This window comes from Siniperca chuatsi, linkage group LG5 (assembly GCF_020085105.1).
Source record: "Siniperca chuatsi isolate FFG_IHB_CAS linkage group LG5, ASM2008510v1, whole genome shotgun sequence".
Lineage (NCBI taxonomy): Eukaryota > Metazoa > Chordata > Actinopteri > Centrarchiformes > Sinipercidae > Siniperca > Siniperca chuatsi.
Window position 1 is genome coordinate 17495145 of NC_058046.1, and position 21114 is coordinate 17516258.

The following is a 21114-nucleotide window of genomic DNA, read 5'->3' on the forward strand; positions in this document are numbered from 1 at the left end:
TCCAATCCAATTCTTACAAATAACAATGTTGATTTGTGTTTGTATATGTACTGCATCAGCTGTAGCAAATATGTTTCTGTTGTTAACTGGAATGACTGAATGCAAGACAGTAACATTTGAGCCTATGTGAAAGAATTGGGGCAAAGTCTTCTTTCAAACTGTGCCTCACACACGGCTCAACATTTCTCATGCCTTACCATAATCAGTCTGTCACTTATTAACCTGAATCAGGGTAACAGTCAGGTTAAGTGAGGAAAAAGGTTAAGGCCATAGTAAGGTAATAAAAGTGGTGATTACGTACAAATGTATACATTTTGCCACAGTATATTGTAGGCATAATAGGCTAGTTCATTTGCAACTCCTTCCTCACTCTTTCCCCTCTGTGTTCATCAGCTAAGAAGCATATTAAAGCAGAAGCCTTCTCCAAGAAGATGTTGGAGAGTTACAGTGAGCATGCAAATAAATACATATATATATATGAGGCTAAGTCATCTGAGTTAACAAATTCCCAAAATCTATAACTTAAGAAAGAAAAATGCTGCGAGATTCATATAAAGGCCTAAAACAATAAGACTGCATACCACCGTGCTTAATATCTAGTAGTCTTCACACGATTTAATCTGTTACTGTTGGCAATTTTTGTAAGAGAATGTCCCCACAATTTAAAAACGCAGGTCCCACCGAGATTTGAACTCGGATCGCTGGATTCAGAGTCCAGAGTGCTAACCATTACACCATGGAACCATGTGCCCTGCCTCCGCACCCAGCTGTTATGTTGGTAAGCTGAACTAAGGACTTCAGCGTGCCTGTACTCTGTATTCCCTATAAACAACACGGAGTATGAGTTAGAAGTTCTTCAAATGGTAAACTACAATAGACAGCATACACACCCATCCTCCTCCCCAAAAGGAAAAAACGACCAAACCTTATTACAAACATCAATACCAATCAATTACAGTAATATGATATGGTTCGTTCTCTTTGAATTGGTAATAGCTAGGAATTAAATGCGATTTAACATTAATTACGTACGCATCATGAGGCGGATGGAGTTTGTGTATTTCAACATGCTTCATCAGCTCAGAGTGTCGCCAATTAGCAAATAATTTACTTTTTTTTTCTCATCACCAAGCGATGCAAAACTGCATCATGCACTCTTGTTGCTCTTGATTCCAGATGCAAAATACATGGATACATGTATGTAGAAATCAAATACATAAATAAAAACTAGAGACAAAAGCTAAAGAACATTATTCCATCAGGATTTATGGTGGTGATTATTTATTTATGCAAGTACTACTTCACTTACTCAAACTAAGGATTATGTGATATGTTATCCTACCTCAACTCTATTCATTGTTATGTCAATTGTCTTATTTCATTTGCTCACTCAAGGTACTTAATTGCTTTCACTCGAACTGAGGATTGTTGTCACCTTTCAAAACCGTGAGGTTCCACCGAGATTTGAACTCGGATCGCTGGATTCAAAGTCCAGAGTGCTAACCATTACACCATGGAACCACACACAACGTCAGACTGCGCAAGAAAATCACTGAATAAATTATTTTCCCTTGACGTGATCATGTGCTTAAAACTTTTGTTGCAGTCACTTTCATTTTCAAGGTGTTTTCCTGAAGGCATATGTTCTTAATTTGATCATTATGCAATCCTTAGTTGCATAATGAGACGAATTCTGTGCTAGATTAAAAAAACTCATATCCAGCCATGTGTGTTGTAGATGTACTTGTAAACCAGTTGTTGATATATCAGCAACAGCAACATGGATTTATGGCTGCTGAGAAGTATCCATCTTTTTCAAGCATTAGAGATAAAGGATGGGTAGGACTTGAGACAGACATGGCTGCTGTGGATTTGAGTCTGGCCATATCAGAGCTACATATACTCACCATTTCAGAGAAGCAGAAACTCTGGTGCACTGCTCTAGAAATGCACGCTGAACCTTGGTTCGGTGACAGGTAAAATTGTGAAGAAATGTATCAATTTATGATTGCCTAATTGACCCAACAGTAGGCTCATGGCTCAATGTCCAGCTGCCAACATCGACCAGAAACAAATAAAACAGGAGCTGCTGCCTCTGGATAGCTAAAAAGCCTATCCATGAAGATAGAAGATGGGATAGTGTTCTTGTTTTTAAGCATCCACAAGATATTTATTATATTGCTGACCAAGATACTCTCTAGCTTTACTCTAACATTTTCACATTTTGGGGACACGTACAGTATGTCTACCACAGCAGCTGGTAGGCTACTAGTACCACCTATTAGCCTGTTTGAGCAGGCAATTAGTTCATAGGTCTGAATTTTTAAACCTATTATTAGTCACAGATGAAGATCAAGGAATCTCAGCAGACACTGTTTTCACTTCTTGTAGACTCTAATTCAAGGAATTTAATCGTAGAAAAGGTTTCAGTCGTAGTCATCTGGACACTGTTTTCAGAATCAAGACGTGTCGGCTCCCATCCGGAAGTCATTCTCAATTGTGAAAAATGGACCGGGAACTCAGAAATTTAAGCTACTCTATGTTGTTTAGGCCCTACCCTCTGGGAGGAGTTTCCTGAGTGTCTGCTGTTCTGACTTCCGGATGGGAGCCGAAACTTGATTCTGAAAACAGTGTCCAGATGACTACGACTGAAACCTTCTCTACGATGAAACTCTCCTGGACGAATGAGGGACTACACCGACAAGGAATTTAATGTACTTTAGGCTTTAGGTTTGGGTATGCTATTTGTATCCTGCCTCTTGACTCCTCAACTTGTTGTGGCCTATCTCTGTCCTCAAGCCTCTTTCTTTGCTCTTTAATATTCTTAGCCAGATGATCATATGTCTGCATTTTATAAAATATTATAAAGACATTTTGAATGAGTTTGTTAAAAAAAACTATTGAGTTTGAGAAGGACACCAGGGGATCTGTTTAAGAATGCAAACACATTGCACCATAGGTCACTGGTGCAATGGGCCTCATCAAAGCAGAAGCAAACTCTGTTGGAACCCATTAAGTGTTTCCTTTAGCATTATTAGAAGTGATGCACCCTGGTGAGGGATTCACTTTCATCTGTCTCAAGGCTGTGACCATTAAAGGGGAATAATATTTTCCATTCCTGTCGTCTGAAACAGTCCAGGCAATATGTGTAAACAATGAGAACTCAACAGCTTTCTCTCACAGCAACTCAGCCAGATGGCCTGAGGCATCTTTCTGTGGATACTTTACAGTTTAAATGGAACATTTGTACAGCATTTTTCTAAAATTTATTTCAGGATTACCTTATTGGTTTTTGGCAACAATTGTTTTTGGACTACATATCGTAAATAATGCATTGATTTTTATAATGACTGGTAAAATCGTTTTACATTGCATGATTTCAGGGCTTTCTGGCAGTAGAATACGTTTTGTATGAGCTGAAAGCACATGAACTCCTGCCATCACATCACAGTAATGATACTATGTCAACTGATTCCTAATCATTCACAAACTACTTTGGTTGCAGTAAGGCGACTGTGGTGCAACGATATCGTTGAAATCTCGTATTGATTTAGTTATTTATGCATTTAATTAATATGATTTTTTTTAAAAGCTTTTTTTCACGCATATTGTTCTCGATGCCGCAGCAAACCATCCCACACTGCTCAAACTACGACGTCAGCACGTCCCTACGTGCCCTGGTCAAGTTGAGATTCTGATGTTGCGTTTAAATGCTCCTCGGACTCATATGTTTTTACCTCATGGCCTCAGTCTGTTGTATTTGAACGATGTACGCCACTGTTTTTGGATCCCGCTGGTGCTTTATGATGAGAAGGGAGGTCTGGAGCCGAGAGATCGAGGATAACGGATCCCAGCTGACAGGCGGATCGACCGCTGGACCTGGTAAACACACGCTCGCATGTTATGTGTCAGGGTCGAGTCTTGTATGGTCGGAAAGCTAATGTCAAAGTTGCAGGAGGTTAGTCAGACATCCGAGTTGAAAGCAGGTGGGCCAGAGATGGGAAATGACACCGCGCTGCTCCAAATTCATCCGCTTGAGCGAAGGAGGATAGCCCTTCAGGCAAAATATCGTCGGAGAGAAAACATTGTGTGGTAAACGTTGTTTAATCACCGTATATTAACACACCGTTAGCTGCATCTGACTCAGTTAAACAGTGCCAACGCAGGTCTTGTTGGCGCGTGCAGCGTTATTATTGTTGTTCCATCACTTTGCAGAAATGTCCTTCACAATGGAGGATAATTTGGAGTCGGGGTGGGTAGCTGTTCGCCCGAATGTGTTTGAGGAGAAGGAAAGGCATAAGTTCGTTTTTATCGTCGCCTGGAATGAAGTGGAGGGTAAATTTGCTATTACGTGTCATAACAGGACGGTGCAGAGGAGAAGCTTTGGTAGGGACCCTCTGGTGGAGCCGACCAGCCAGGATGGGGACAAAACAAAATGGCCCGAAAGTCCCGTCAGGGATAAAGTATCTAGGAGCCCTAGCAAAGGAGCCAGGGAGGCTGTGGTTAAAGGCTGCAGCTCTAAAACCAAGTCTGTGATAGCAACAAAACCAAGTCCTGTCAAAATTCAAACTGTGATTAAATCTGCAGCATCTCCCGTTAGTCCTGATACCGAGGTGTTAAAATCACTAAGAGAGGACCAACTGTCCCCCTCACTGGACAGCTTGGACCTGGAGGAACTGGATAGTCTGAGCAGGGAGGACTGCAGCTGGGCCGGACTCTTCTCCTTCCAGGACCTCCGGGCAATCCACCAGCAGCTGTGCTCGGTGAACTCGGATCTGGAGCCCTGCCTCCCGGTGTTTCCGGAGGAACCAGCCGGGATGTGGACGGTGCTGTTCGGCCCGGCGGAAGTATGCGAGACCGAAATGGATGAGCTTTGCTACAGTTTACAAGTGTACCTGGGCCATGCGCTCGATACGTGTGGGTGGAAGATCCTTTCGCAGGTTCTGTTCACGGAAAACGACGACCCAGATGAGTACTATGAGAGCCTGAGTGAGCTGAGGCAGTCCGGGTACGAAGAAGCGCTCAGCCGTGCAACAAAACATCTGCAAGAGGTGAGAGTGTTTGTGATCCTCCCACAGTATCTCCATAAATCTATCTGCTTCGTATTAACATAGTCTGTGCATAGTCTTTCTCTGTAACTCACATTCACACAGTTGCACATCTGGACAGCTGTGAGGCCACAGTCTTTCTGCTGTAGCCTACTGACCAGACCAACTGCACTGCTTGAGGCTGTGCCATACCAAAATGGTCTAATCTGAGGGAGGTAGACAGGTATTTAATAGACATACTTAATAGATTGCATCCAGTTAAGTTCAAAACAATGTGGTATACAGAAAAGGTCACCAAAAATTGGGTGAATATGATAATGTGTTGATGATCGTTATAAGTCACACAACCACAAAAACAAGTATATTTTAAGCATCATTTTAAATGTATATTTTCTTATTTGGGAAATTTGAATAACAGGATTAATCTTAGACTAAAATGGTAAGTATTTTTTTCTTCACACAAAATCTCTGGTAATCTGAGTGTAGATGTGTGGACCATCCAGTAGATGCGTATCACATAATCAATTATAACAATCAGTGGCTGTCCTGTCAGGCATGGATGTTTCATTGGGCTTTGTGTACATCAACCTCTTTGTATTTGTATATGTGAGCCATAAGGTAGGATCAGCGGCACATGGACTTTATCAGAATCAGAAATACTTTATTGATCCCAGAGGGGAAACTCTTTTGTTACAGCTGCTCAATCACATCAATGCACACAGGAATACAAGTTCTAAGCAAATCAAAATATAATACACTATAATACAGGTGAGATAAATTAAGTACAAAGTGGATATAAGTATAAAATTAAAATAAGTGTAAAGTACAAAGTGGATTTACCGGTTGATGATAAGTATGTACGGTTATGAGATGAACCAAACAATAAAAGGTGATATGTTATGATACATACATTAAGTACCTAAAGCATGTCTGTGAGAAAAAGAGGCCACCAGAAGTTGCAGCATGAAACAAGGCATATCTAACCTCCATAAGCACAGGCGAGACAAAAAATGTACAGACATGTCCTTTAACAATTGCATACTGATGAGACAACTGACAGGAAAAGTGTTTCCATCATTCTTTTATTCCTATGAAAGAAGTATCATGAGAATACGTTGGAGAGACCAATCTTACTGGCTAAGCGAACGAAGAATTTGTAAAATTAGGTTGTACCTGTAAATAAATTCTCTGTGGGATATTCTACTCTCAGCATGGCTATTTCTGCTGCTTACACAGCTGAGAGAGTCAAATGCACACCCACACACAAACACATTTCAAGCACTTAATTATCTGAATTAACCTGTTGTTGTAATGTGCAAAATCATCACTGCTGCTCAGAGGTTGCTACCTATCCCTGTCTCATCCAGTGCGTGGGAGTCCTGGATGATTCCATAGAAAAGACTTGAGTAACTCACTACATTTAAAATTTTAATGATATCGAGTCACTTACTGTAATATCAGATGTTATATAGTGGTGTGCAAATGTTTTTGCCCCCTTCCTGATTTCTTTTTTTTTTTGTTGTTTGTCACACTTAAATGTTTCAGATCATCAAACAAATTTAAATATTAGTCAAAGATAAAACAAGTAAACCCAAAATGCAGTTTTTGAATGAAGGTTGTTATAATTAAGGGAAAACAAAATCCAAACCTACATGGCCCTGTGTGAAAAAGTGATTGCCCCCTAAACCTAATAACTGGTTGGGCCACCCTTAGCAGCAACAACTGCAATCAAGCGTTTGCGATAACTTGCAATGAGTCTTTTACAGCTGTGGAGGAATTTTGGTCCACTCATCTTTGCAGAATTGTTGTAATTCAGTCACATTGGAGGGTTTTCAACCATGAACTGCCTTTTTAAGGTCATGCCACAGCATCTCAATAGGATTCAGGTTAGGACTTTGACTAGGACACTCCAAAGTCTTCATTTTGTTCTTCTTCAGCCATTCAGAGATCCCACAACAACATCCAAAGAACTGCAGGCCTCACTTGCCTCAGTTAAGGTCAGAGTTCATGACTCCACCATTTTTCATACCACTGTATATCAGATATATTTCTCTGTCTCTTTTGTTCTTAGTGTACTGTGGTTGTGAGAACGTGTAGCAGAAAATGCAGAAACAGACTGTTTTTTTGACAAATCTATGTATCAAGAAAGAATTGTTTCATAAATATGAATAGATTTGTTATTACTATAATGTTTTTCATTAAAAACAGCATATTTATTCAACATATCAGCATTCAAATATTCAAGAAAGCACATCCTGTAGTTCTAGTGCACACCAGAGGGGAGTGAAAAAGCATTAGTCTTGATGGGTAAAAACAAGAAACTTCTGAATTTTATATGTGGTGAAAACATAAACTGCGATATTTCAGCAAATTTGATTAAAACCATAGACTGTCTATGGTTAAAACTTGTTACTGTGTCAAATACCATACAACATTTTGCAGGGTTCCAAACCAGCCTCTGGTTTTTTGTGTATGGACGAAAAAAAAGTAGATTTTTGGTGTTATCGATATGGCCGATGTGTGGTAGTGAATATGAGTTCTACATGCATTTTTATAAATAGTTATATTATTACGAAGTCTTGAAGCTATAATATTAATAAACATTTCTGTGTATGTTGATAATATAATCAAACACTAGCACCAATATTGTATCTTTGACTTGACACAGTGGAGACATAATCCAGACCCCATACACGCTCCAGGCCTGCTCCTCTTACACACCAGCAGCAGCTAGTGATTGATTAACAGCTCTTAATATAAACAGACATTACACTGATACTCACCGGCTCTCACACTGTTCTACTAATCAATGGCGTTAGATTAATGCAGCCTTGACTTATGGAGCCAGACATTGCAAGAAGTCCTCTGAGAAAGCCAGTGAGAGAGAGCATTAAAGGGAGAGTGTGCCATTATTAGTATCACAGCATTACTCCTGACCATTATACTGGATGGTACATCAACTTTGAGTGTTACCAGTATTTATGGAATAAATATCTTTCAAATACATGTAGTATTGACCAGGAAAATGCCATTTTAGTTTAGCCAGTTCTCTAATGCACACATATTGCATTGTGAATGCTGCATTCTGACGTCCTGCATGACCTGATCACTTCATGTAATTAAAAAAAACTAAAAACAATTAAAGAAACAAATTAAAGAATTTTTGGTAGGTTTATATTTTTATCTTGATATTAATTTTTCATAATTATTTAAAAAAATAGAAGGTAAGTAAAACAAATACTTTATTTTGAGCTTACACTGTTCATGACTCAAGCAGTACAGCAAGGTCACAATGTAATATATTTTATATCTGCTTTTATGTTTACTGTCTTTGCAAGAGTCAAGAGACTACATCCATTTTTACTGATGTGTTTGTATGATTTTCTGTCCAAGGCACTTCCTCTTTGTTCTGCCTTTGGCAGTGAAAAAAGGCTATGAGTAACATAGACGAATTACCCACATGTCATTCCACCCAGTCAGTCCCACACCCACTTCCATTTTCACAGGTCAGAAACACACACACTCAGAATAAAAAAGACAGAAAACCAGACACAGGAAGCTTTGCCTTACTGTCCTTCCTGAGCAAAAAACATCAAACAGCAGAGCCATCAGTCTCACAGAATGTGCGCTAACCAGCCCAAGCTAATTTGTTCCAATTGTTTCAATAAATGTCGGTCACTCTATGAGATTTCCCGTTTGTCTGATGGTGTATTCATCCTGAATAAGTAGGAAGAGCTACTGATCTTATTCAGGCAAATGCTCTGTAGTGCATTCAAACACAGTCACAGTTTGTTGTGCCGTAGGATCTTATACACACACACACACACTGGCCTATTGATCCTCCCACTCCATTTGAGGGCTGAGTTAATGGTTATTTCAGTGCTTGCTGGTAGTGTACAGGATTGTTCAGTCTGGCAAAAATGTGTGTGTATTGATCTTATTCCCAGCAGCAGAGAGGACTCTGCTCAATCAGCCATGGTCTGTACACTGAGACTGCACTCAGATATGCTCCTATTATTTACAGTTACACAAAGCATCCTCTTAGTCTCACAGCGAGGTGCAAGTTTCTATTCATTGCAGAGTGACACTAAAAGATGTATTTAAGTATGTTCTTCTGACTTTTGTATGCTTATGGGGTGACTGACTTTCTGACACTGTTATCAAGCTGTTATACAGATAACAATTGTTTTTTTTTTTTACACAGTTACATCTGCAGATTACATTACAGCCACTTACAGTATAGTTGCCCTCTGCTCAATGTGCACTTTCTGATTTGTGCGTAGCAGACACTTGAATACATTTTTTTTTTTTCAATCAAAGTGCTTCCAACTGTCTTAATGTTTTTTTGTTTGTTTGTTTTTCTGTTTGGAAGCCTTTTCCTACTACATTTGATATATAGACACATCTATATGTATCTGTTTTGATATTCTGAAAGTTGTTTGTATGTTGACAATGATAAAATTAACTTATTTACTGTCTGTGCATGTAATGCAGCTGCTGGAGAAGCACAAGACCATGGACAGTATGGTGGAGCTGTTGGAGCTATATGAGGAGGAAGATCAGGCCTATGGAGGCCTGTTGGAGACCTCCACACAGCTGTACCAGTACCTGCTGCAGCCCTTCAGAGACATGAGGGAACTAGCAATGCTACGCAGACAGCAGATCAAGGTAACAGTTTGCATCAGTTAAGGTTTGCAGTTTAAGCGTGTAGGCAGCTCCACAGGAGATAGTGAGGCGTCTTCCATATTTTGGGGGGATTTGTCTCATAAAAACCAGAAAACTAGGTGCTTACAGAGTTTGGTCCCAAAACCTCTTTGGCATTCTACCATGCCAACTTTTTGAGTCACAATTCTCCATCGACAAGTACACAGTATATATACACACACACACACACACACACACACACACAGAGGGCCAGCTGATTTCTGTAGTGAAAAAAACGTGTATAGTATTGGTGACATTGAACCAGGAGAAAACGACAAATATAAAATATAAAAGTTTGTGTTTTTTGTGTTGTTTCTGGTAGTTTGGCCCTATTATTATAGACCATGTGAACCATTTTTTCTGACTCCAGGGTGTTATTCAGATGCTATCCTTAACTAGCATACATGGGAAGCTGTCTACTTTGCAGATGCAAATGCAAAATGAATTCTCTTGTATATTCTGATAAGATGCCTTATGGTTAGTAAAGCAATGGGAGGGTGGTGAGATGTATCTAATTGCAAAAAGAAGATGGAGGCTGGTGAATGGATGAATGATGGAAATGCTTTGTTCAATTATTGCAGTGATGATGGCACATTTATATATAGCTCCCTGACTCACACACAGCACATCAGTAATAAAAAGACTTCGCTATCACATTACTGCATAACATCCATCAATAAAGAAGCAAACAGACACATATACACACACACACACACACACACACACACACACAGCTTTTCCCAACCTTGGATTGGGAAAACTTTCCTGTCAGTTTTGTTCTTTTCCACATTATCTGAACACGTGTGAGATGTGGCAGTTGGGGGTTGAGTGACCTGCTGTGAGCTGGAATGGAGCCCCATGGATCTCCGATTTCCTGCAGTCGCATACAGAGCCATGAATAAGTCATGTTGTGTATGGTCCTATAGGTTTACTGCATGTACAGGTTGATGTTGACATACTGGGATCAGCAGGCATGCATCAGAAATGGAAAGATGGAGAGGAAACTAAGAGAACTTTCCAGTTTAGCTGTGGCTGGGTAAATGTTCTCAATTCCAGTTCCCCTGGGGAGGTGAGAACGCTCAGTGTGTGCTAAAGGAATGTAAGCAAGGTATTAGGTCCTTTATTAAGCTGTGAAATCCTGTAACAACAGAGGGAAATAATACAATTTGTTTCCAGTGTAATTTCACATTTTAAGGTATTTTGTAGAAACAAACTTGTATTATATATAGGATAATTTGTGACAAATTCCATCACTTCTTTTTTAATGAAAATGGTTTTAAGGCTGTGCTAGATTACATTTCTTGTTAAAGGGGTGTAGCAGAATCGTGCTATCATGAGTTCCCTTGGCCCTGAGACACACGCTGAGACCACATTTTCCGGCATTAGTCTTTTTCTCCACACACAATTTTTCCTTGCCGCATCAGCCATCACTCTGACCGCCTCTGCTTGTTCTTCTGTGTCCAGAAAGCCAGCCTCCCTGGCTGGCTGTTGTCCTCCTCAGGTCCAGCATGCTACTGTATTTAGGGAGAGCATAATTAATTCACCGGTTTCAGCTGTGCCAATTACCTCTTCCTGATGCTGTTCACCTGAGCCACTCCTCCACCTCTCCCTCTGCAGCTGCCAGCCACCCAAACCCACCTCCACAAGGGGATTCTTTTAAAAAAATTCTGACACATTAACATCTGAACTCCAGGACTACGAGTTTGTGTTGTCAATCAAACTGCATTGGGAACTATAATCAAACTGATTAATACAGATTCCTAATAGATGATAAAATTCCCTTGACTTTGGCTTATGTAACTGAACAAAATCTATTGTTATGCTGATGATAAGATATAGAACTACTGATTGTTACTGCCTATTTCTTAGCTAATTTACTGAAAGGATGCACTAGTTGGTCCTTTATTTCCCACCTTGCAGTACTTCAAACATCCTTTCTGTTATGTGGAGTTAGTAGTGTTTAGATTCTAGACTCACTTCACGGTTCAGAAAGCTGCAGAGAGAAAACCTGCATACTGTACATTTAACTCTCACTTTCCTCTTACAAATCAGGAAACTATTACCGACTCTGACCCACTACATTAGTAATAATCCAAAGTCAGCTGTGTTTGCTTTCACCTCAAATCACTTCTTTAGTGCGCAATTGTTTTCTCATGAGCAAACTCTCTTCTTTTCTGTTGCACTCTTTGGTTATCACTGCAGTACGTTAAGATGCTCACAAACATGTCAGCACAAGGGATCCCTGAGAGGCTTTGCCAGAAGGAGGACGAAAAGTGGGAAGGTCCCACCGAGATTTGAACTCGGATCGCTGGATTCAGAGTCCAGAGTGCTAACCATTACACCATGGAACCGCCTAAAAGTGTGGGGATGGGGGAGGATAGCTTGAACTCACACTTCCGGGTCTATTTATAGCCTACAGTGTCTCTAGCTCAGGCACAGCATGACTTTCTGTAGCTCTTCATTTGAGATTCCTTACTTGTGGGTTTATTAGTCTTTTTCTGGTCACTTTTTCTTTTTTTTTCTTTCAAATTCTGTATCATTCATCATTATTTGTGTATTTAAAATGATCCAATGTGATTAAATAATTTGACCTAAACTCAATATTCTGCTATCTGCCATTAACCTCCTTACTCAGTCGCACATTGGAAATTGATTAAACAGGAGAATTGTAGACACTGTATCAGCTGTAAAGCGTGCACATGTTAGCATTAGTCCTCCACAATATCCAGACAAGAATAACAAGGTTGAGCAGATAATATATTTGCACTCTCCATGTAATATTTATACAGAATGTATGTTTATCTTTTACTCTCATATTATCTTAGAGATTGTTCGTTTCAAAAGAGATTTCTCAACAGTTTCTCATTTTGTCAACAAGTTAACAAAAACATATGACTAGACGACTTGTGGGTTGTCTGGTTTGACTGAAAGGAAATCAGCAGTAGCCTTAGTGAGAGTGTGTTTTCACATTTTTAATATGTAGCATCAGTCTCAAGATGTGTTTAGTCCAGAGTGCTAACCATTACACCATATAACTACCATCAGTTGTTCACATATTGGGAGTTACCAATTGTACTGTCCATTGCACTGTATTTATGCAGTGTGATGGGTTTTTTTTGTTTTTGTTTTTTTTTCTTGTGGTTACAGTGGTGTTATATCAAAATGTCTCTTCAAAGAAATATAAAAATCGAATCAATAGTTTAAGTGAAAAAGTATGACGAGATATGGGGAGAGAGGAAAGGCTACAGGGGAAAAGAGTGCTGTCGTGTGTGAGCTGGAAAACAGTCACTGTCTAAAAAATTTAATGATTTTCAATTGACAAATTAAGATGGTCATTTAATACAAAGAAAGAAGAAAGAGGATTATCCTCTGTCAGGGGCACGATTTAGACAACAAGATGAAATGCTGATAACAAACTGAAAGATTAACAAAGAAAATATGATAAATGTTGAACATACTGACAACAATCATGAATCTCACAGTTACTGTATAAGTGAGGTAGCATGTTGATAGAGAGCAGCAACAGCCTAGCCAGTTGTTCAAGTCTCAATATACTCTCTAATCTTCATGTAGCCTCTAATCTGCATTCTTAAGGACAAAACAAAGTCATACAGTATCTCTAAATAGTTGATATATGTTTTTTAGAGTAAAATTAACTAAAGTAAATTTTTAGATGGTAGGTTTTCATGTAAAAGGTCGCTCCACTACGATTTGCACATATAAATGTATAGGAATGCAAAAATAAAAAATTTAAATCACAGGAATGCATGTTGGCAACTTGACAGCAGGAAATTGCAGTAGTAAATGATACTGGTGCACTGCTGAGTAGTGCAGTGAGGTTACTTAGGGTAAGACAGGGATGTAGCTCTGTAACCTTTGCTGCTCACTTTCCTTCTTTGTGCTGCATAGGCACCTTTTGTTTTACTCTTGGACATCTGGTTGTTATTTTTTAGATTTTTGGTCCATGTCGACCAGTGAAGACTTTGTCTATGTGTGGTAAAAAGAGACATAGGAATGCCATATTCCCATTATGGTCTTTAACTCTCTTCAAATGGTTCTACAATGCACAAATTAAAAGATAAAGTACATGTGTTCCTTTTATCCTCAGGAATAAAAAAAATGTCAGAAGGCATTTTACAGTTTTCAATTCTTCGCAATATTAATTCCCTATGTTCTATCTAGATGGTGATTATGCTTTTGTAAGCTGGTTGAAAATGGGTTAGTATGAAAAAATTGTGTTTGCGCAGGTGTCTGCATATGTATTTGAATGTGCACATTGTAACCTCTATGGGCAAAATACTGCATATTGTCAGTTCTTCCATGTGTGAGAGTGTAGCTCCCTCTCCAGGCCTGCTTTCTGTGGTGAAACCATTGAGATAGAATGCACATTTCTAATTTATCCTGTTCCTCATAGCATGCAGCCATTTAAGTCAGACAATCTTTCTCTGCAACATGTGTAGAAGAGATTTACTGTGCTGTCATGAATACCACCACCTAACAACTCCTAAGTACAATTAGGGAAAACATTTCTATCACTTCTTTTTCTCACTTTTTTGTTAAGCCCATTTACTCTTGCCACTAAGTGGCAGTAATGTATGACATTTGGGGTTCTAACCACCTCTGAATCTAAAATAAGCAAGAAGCAGTGTTAATCTTCTGGGTACAGACTTTTATGAATGTGCCTCTAACTGCCTGGTATTAGTGACACTGCATTGGCTGTACTATCTTATCACCTCAGAAGAAACCATTTGTATCCCATGATCTCCAGTTTTTGATATCAGCATACTATATACTGTATCCCATACTGTATCCCAGGCTGTACATAGTTTAAAGAGTTTTTATTAAATATATGAAAAATGCATTTATCTCCTAACCTTTTCTTTGGACTTTATTTTTCACATGATTAATCTTTTTCATACTCTCTCACTGAGGCCTGTCGTTGTTCTTAGTCTTGCTGACAAAAATATGTTCATCCTCTCTCAACAGATTTCCATGGAGAATGACTACTTGGGCCCAAGGCGGATTGAAGCTCTAAAAAAGGAGGACTTTGACTGGCAGAAGAAAGCTCAGGAGGCAGTCCTCAACATCCAGGAGTTTACTGTAAAATACTTTGAGATCACTGCTAGAGCCCAGAAAGGTAAAGCACGCCATCACTGTCACTGCCAATGTCAAGTCAATAAAGCAGCAGAAGAATGACATTGAATAATCACACACAGGGGACACACACGCATAGTGGTAGCATAGGCCTGCTATTGACCTGTGTGTGGTTTTGAACGCCAGGGCTAATTTGATTTGGTATTAATGAGGCAGTGCAGACGGCCATGCTTTGACAGGAATAGGAGAAAACAAGGACAACCTATTGATCAAACAGCTCTGCCACCAGATTGTCTCTGTGCAGAGTTACTCCACAAAGTGCCCCTGCTTATCCCAGTTTTTCTCCACTACTGATTGGTCCATTTATTATTTGACACTTATTAGATCAAAAATCAAATAAGTGAGTTGCTTTAAGTGCAAACTGGAATGAAAGAAGTTGTAATGTCCAACTGTGGCCAATAGATGTCTCCCTCTACATTATTGTAATAAAGCTCACTGTACCAGAGAAAAAAGTTCTTCATCGTGTTGGTCACTCACTTTCACGTGAGTACACATCACTTTTAACTGTGTGTAAGTTTCACTCAGCCTCCAGTACATTTCCTTTTGTTTGTGTGTGTCTGTGTGTGTGTGTGTGTGTGTGTGTGTGTAGGGGTGTATGAGCGTATGAAGGTGGATCAGCGTAAGTTTGGTAAATCTTCATGGACAGCGGCGGTGGAGCGCATGGAGAGAATCCGCTACTCTGTCGCCAAGGAAACTCTGCAGCTGCAGAGAGCTAGGGAGATCTGTCTGGAGCAGAGGAAACACACACTTCGAGAGGAGGTGTGGTAGTAACACTCAACACCATATGAAACACAAACACACACATACAGTTGTTTTGTGACTTAGTTTTTTGTCCCGTCCCCTCAGATGCAGAGTCTGTGTAGCAGTGAAGATGCCATGGTGCTCTTAGACCACATGGAGACACAATACTATGAGCTCCAGCTCCAACTGTATGACATCCAGGCTGAGATACTACAGTGTGAAGAGCTGCTCCTCACCGCTCAACTAGACAGCATTCGCAGACAGATGACAGGTAATTTGGCCAAATTTACAAGCTACTTTTGGGCAAATTTTGCATACAGAATAAGTCCCTTGAAATGCATTATCTCATTTTCAAGAGAGTCTTGACAAGACACTACAGTTCGCACACTATTCTATACTGGTGGCTGTGCATGAAGCTGCTACAAGACAGTCTGAATTATTACTCATTGCGTTACCGGTGTGTAGTGTCTGTCAAACACATGATCTGTATATTTTTGTACGTGTGTTTTCAGAGCGTCAGGATGAAGTGGTGTACTATGACACCTTTGAAAGTGCAGATGATATAACAGAGGATGATACTGCAGAGAGGGAAGAGCTGCGCAGACTTCAGGTCAGCGCTCGACAGCTGGAGGCAAGAAGGGGGCGCATCACTGCCAAGCGCTCCTATCTGAGGAACAAGAGGGTGTGTATACCTTACTCACATTCACACTTATTTTCATTTCCGAGGTGTACCCTGGATTCTACATACTGTTCAACATGTAGAATGGTGTGTGTATTTTGCACTTTGTTTGATTGGGCTTCATATTCAAGCATAAGTGACCCTTGAAACTGTGTCTAGCTCTTCTGCTGTATCAGAAACATATTTAATCAAGAAACCGCTAAAAATAAGCATTGGAAATTAAATGTCCTCATGTGTGCTGCCTCTTGACCTGCTTTGCTGTTGATTATATTGTTCAGAAATCATAGGATAGTTTTTATTATGTATAAAGAATGACATTAGTTTTGTTACTATGTACTGTAATTATATTTGACGATACTGGATTTTGCCATGAGATTACACAAGTAGAAATATAAATGACTCAAATGATAGCAGCTAGTAAGATGTAATGACCTGTTATTATAACTATTAAATAATAAAATATAAATAAATAAATATTTCCTACAAAAACATTATATAGGCACATGGCAGTAAATGGTTCAAAACTGATATATATTCAAAAATGGTATATAACACTGACCTACACGGTTTTGTTGCAGCAGTTGTCTTATTGTTAGTAGTATGCAGTGTTGATCACTGTGTTGATGTCCCACCTTTCTGCAGGAGATCTGTGTATCCAACCACATTCAGAAACAGCAGAAACATCAAACCATCCACAAGGGCTCTATATCCCACCAGGTCTTACAGGTAGATGCTTTTTTTATAATGAGTTGACTGTATACCTGTAAAGCATTGTCAGCAACTCTCTCCTCCTCTAAACCTCTACATTTTTCAGCTGAAAAATGAAGAAGACGAGGAGAGGAAGAACAGCAGAGTTAGTCAGGAGAGACAGAGAACTCTGGATAGACTACGCACTTTCAAGCAGGTATGTGCCCTCCTATTAATGTAAATATCTTAACATTTTTCATGTAATTTTTTCTTACTGACTGACTTCTGTCTCTCTCTATGTCTTTCATCAGCGGTACCCAGGTCAGGTGATTCTGAAGTCAACTCGACTACGCGTTTCCCACACCAGAAGAAGAGAGCATGGAAGGAGCATGGAAATGAGTAGCATGAGTGAGAGGGAGGAGCGTGTTGACTCTGTCTGTGTCCAGACGCAGGGCCAGCCGCTGTGTCTCAGTACCAGTGTGCAGACAGACCCCAGCCCTGGCTCCACGCTCACCACTCAGCCTGTCACAGCCCTCACAGCATCCCTTCCTCCGCTGCCTGTGCCCAGTCCTGCGGACTCCTCCTGCTCTCCCTGCTCCCTGTCCTCACTACTGGCATCCCCCATCTCCCCTCCTCCTCCCCCTCCCCCTCCACCTTTGCCAACAAAGGAGGAGTTGTCGCCTTCTGGGAGCCCGGGTCGGCATGGGCAGAAGGTTGAGGGGAAGAGTGCAGCAGAAGAGCTCTCCCTTTCCCCACTCGGTCCATTTATCCCTCGCTTCTTTGACAGCAGCCAACTGGTGAGCGCCCGGAAAAAGCTGAGGAAGACTCCAGAGTTTGCCTCCCACAGCAGAAGAGGTACTGGAGCCATTTAGTACCATAGTAGGTAGTACTCTTTTAGATTAGCCAGTTACAGTAGCCAATCACAGTCCATCTTTCTCTTCTCTTCCTGTATGCAGTGAGCTCGCCCATGGACGAGGTGCTAGCCTCCCTGAAGAGAGGCAGCTTCCACCTGAGGAAGGTCGACCAGCAGTCCTTGCCTCCTACAAAGGGTGAAGATGACCCCAACAGCATCCTGGTTCAGATTCGCAAGGGGGTCAAACTGAGGCGTGTCCCCAGGAAAGAGAGAAAGGACCAGGGAGAACTCCCAGCCTCCACCGACCCCCTGACCAGGAGCATCCATGAGGCACTGCGTCGCATCAAGGAGGCCTCACCAGAGTCTGACTCAGATGACGACGGGCTGGCCGGCCCTGACTGGGACAGCTAGGGTTCAAGGCTCAGACGCAGCAAATAATACACACACAGATTCCTGCACCCGCTGGCACTGCACACACTGTACTGTACTGCATTATACTGTACACACTCACAAACACGTACACACAGTTACGTCATTCACACACAGCCCGGTCACACATGCCTAGTGACTATGCCAGGGCCTGAATCATACCGAATATCATCAACTCACCACATGCTCCAAAGGTCTATGGTCAACTTATTCATTTGTTTTTCACACTATATTCACCATCATGAAGGACATTATTTGTGTTTTATTGATACTTTATGTCTGTGGTTTTATTTCTGTAATCAGATTGTTATGATGCCACGTTTGTTTTTTTAATTCAGTTGTGCTTTTGAATAGCTCTGCACTGGCCCTTTGTTGGCTACATTAACATTCAGAAACAGCACATAACACATTTTACACCAACACACTGCACTGACAGCTATTTGTGAAACTTTAAACCTAATACAGAAAGCTATTAGTACTGTGAGGTGTGTGATTTTTTTCCACTCAAATGAGAAACTGTAACTGTAACAAAAATATGTAATGGGTATGGTTGATAATTTGAGGTCATATGGGAGATAGAGAAACAAATAGAAGAGATTTGAACTGGATTTACGGTCCAGATTGTAAACCATTACACCATCAAACATCACCTCTGCTGACACTCTTCTTATTTTTACCCAGCCAGTGTACTATAACTGAGCCTCACTATGCTGCACAGCTGGTTTTGTCCTGTCACATGTGGGTGTGGTAGTGTCAGACAGGACCACTGCTTGTTTAATCTGACATTGCAAATCCTTTAGTCCAGTTCACACCAGATTCATGCCCCTCCCCCACTCCTGTCCTCTTCTGGCCTTCACTACCCCCAACTCTCACCCCCGCTCTGAGTGAGGAAATGTGTATCAACCCATCTGTTCGATCGCAGCATATAGCCAGGCTGGTGGGAGATATGGAGAGTAACAATAGGTTTATCACATCTAACAACATCTCTGAGCAGAACTGGTAAAGTAAAGTAGGAGAGGATTAGATATAGGGTCACCGGCAGAACTGCAGAGTTTCTTTAGCGAGGTGGAGGTCATGGTTAGCTTCAGTACTCTTTGTAAAGTGTGGGCAGACTTGGTTGGTGATTCCCGAACTTCTTATGGGGGATAGTCACAGCAGAGCTGTTAAACTGGTCGCGCTTGTTTGAATGATGGATGGTTTGTGGGAGGCTAGATTCTCTCAGCGCTGTAGGGAGTCACTGTGGGATGTGGAGCAGGCAGTCGTGATTGATGTGGTTTCTCCTGCCATCTTATTCACATTCTCTCCTCTATTGCATCTTTTCTAATTTCTTTCTCTGCACTCAGTGGGCAGAAGCACACAGTAGGAGGTCTGTTTCTCACAGTGCTGGAAGTGAAAACATGCTCATGCACACATGGACTTATGCATTAAACTCACAGCCAACATGTGCAGAAACATTTAGTGGCAAAGCGAGTCCACAGCCTCTTTTTTTCCAGAAATTGTTTCAGCACTTTCATGATAGTTAGTACAAATTCTTAATCATTTTATCTGTACAGTAGCCACTTTTTGTTTGTTCTTTTTAATCACTGGTGAAATATTATATCTGTAGTAGATGAGTAAGTTTAAAAGCACTGAACAATGTGTGCAATTGGACCTACAGAAGTGTGATGCAAGGACAGTATGAGAGGACCAGTGGGATGCTTAGCAGCACAGGAATTCACTCAAACATACATGTTAACATGAAGCAAAAAGATGTGGATTCATAAACTAAGCTCAGAGTCTGGAACAGCCTCGGCATGCACTGTACTAAACAGCTTTGATGCAAAGATTTGTGCTTTGTCTCTTGTTCTTGTGTTGAGAGCCTTTAGCGGATTAATAATGAAGCAGACACTAATGTAGAAAGAACATTATGTCACATTATACAGCATGAAAATAACTCAGTGCTAAAGAGTGTTTATTATTTTCCTGGCAGAGCAAACCTGAGGCACTTTGACATGTCTTCTGTAAGTGTCAGCACAATGTTCTTCCCTGGTACCCTCATCATGTTGCATGAGTCAGAGATCTAACCCTGACCTGACTCTTAACTTAAACCTAACCCAGACCTTACCTGACTTGATGTCACTAAAACTGACCAGGCTCCGCTAAACAATGACCAACAATGTGCTAAAAAGGTTTGGGAAACTGGGCTCAGAATGTGACACCTTTGCCATGAATCAACTTCATCTTATCTGCTGACTGACCTTAGAAACACATTGTCATATGTTTTACACTGACCTTTATCTATGAATAACCTTAAGCTTGTTTGTCAGCTAACTGTAATTTTACATTGCATTTCATGCTTAGTTTGTATCCTGTTTTTTCCAAAGCATTTCCAGCCAAATCGTTATGTGATGTGTTTGCTTTTGAACATTTCCTAGGTAGACCTGTTATCCGCACAGTCTGACTATATGACCCGCTGTCTGAATAAGCCAGTCAGTCACTTGAGAAGTGCAATATATCAATATAGAGGAATACAAGAAAAGGGATGAAACAAGTTAATGGGTGATAATGAGTTCAGGATGGATTGCCTAAAACAACTGACTTATTAAATGTTGCAGTTGTGTTTACACAGTAGTGTATAGACATACTGTTGCAAGAATACCTTTTTGCCTTTAGTCCTACCATTTTCATTTATTCAAACCTTTTTTTATTTACAGCCTTGCCCCTGCATTTGAATAAAACCTTGTGAAGCAAATTCTGAGATTGTCTTTTTCACTGTTGAACAATTTAGTTAATAATGTCTTTCTTTAAAAACAGAACAAAAGCCATTTGCACACACTGAA

At 40.5% G+C, this 21114-nt stretch overlaps 1 protein-coding gene and 3 non-coding genes across 4 annotated transcripts; 1 reads left to right on the forward strand and 3 right to left on the reverse strand.

The window, feature by feature from the left end:
* Positions 1 to 672: 672 nt before the first annotated feature.
* trnaq-cug lies at positions 673 to 744 on the reverse strand. Its single transcript has one exon. It is a non-coding gene; the product is annotated as a tRNA-Gln (tRNA).
* Positions 745 to 1449: 705 nt separating this feature from the next.
* trnaq-uug lies at positions 1450 to 1521 on the reverse strand. Its single transcript has one exon. It is a non-coding gene; the product is annotated as a tRNA-Gln (tRNA).
* A 1663-nt stretch (positions 1522 to 3184) lies between these two features.
* On the forward strand, positions 3185 to 21026 carry LOC122876416 (junction-mediating and -regulatory protein-like). Its single transcript, XM_044196745.1, has 10 exons — positions 3185 to 5051; positions 9543 to 9716; positions 14739 to 14889; positions 15496 to 15665; positions 15753 to 15918; positions 16160 to 16329; positions 16969 to 17052; positions 17141 to 17230; positions 17325 to 17868; positions 17970 to 21026. The coding sequence occupies exons 1-10, from the start codon at positions 4218 to 4220 to the stop codon at positions 18275 to 18277; spliced, it is 2691 nt and encodes an 896-aa protein (XP_044052680.1). The 5' UTR covers positions 3185 to 4217; the 3' UTR covers positions 18278 to 21026.
* trnaq-cug lies at positions 12032 to 12103 on the reverse strand. Its single transcript has one exon. It is a non-coding gene; the product is annotated as a tRNA-Gln (tRNA).
* Positions 21027 to 21114: the final 88 nt, after the last annotated feature.

Coding starts and splice junctions, on each gene's coding strand:
- LOC122876416 (XM_044196745.1), top strand. CDS start 4,218: ATGTCCTTCACAATGGAGGATAATTTGGAGTCGGGGTGGGTAGCTGTT. Junction 15,666..15,752: donor AACACACACTTCGAGAGGAG/GTGTGGTAGTAA, acceptor CCGTCCCCTCAG/ATGCAGAGTCTGTGTAGCAG. Junction 16,330..16,968: donor CCTATCTGAGGAACAAGAGG/GTGTGTATACCT, acceptor ACCTTTCTGCAG/GAGATCTGTGTATCCAACCA.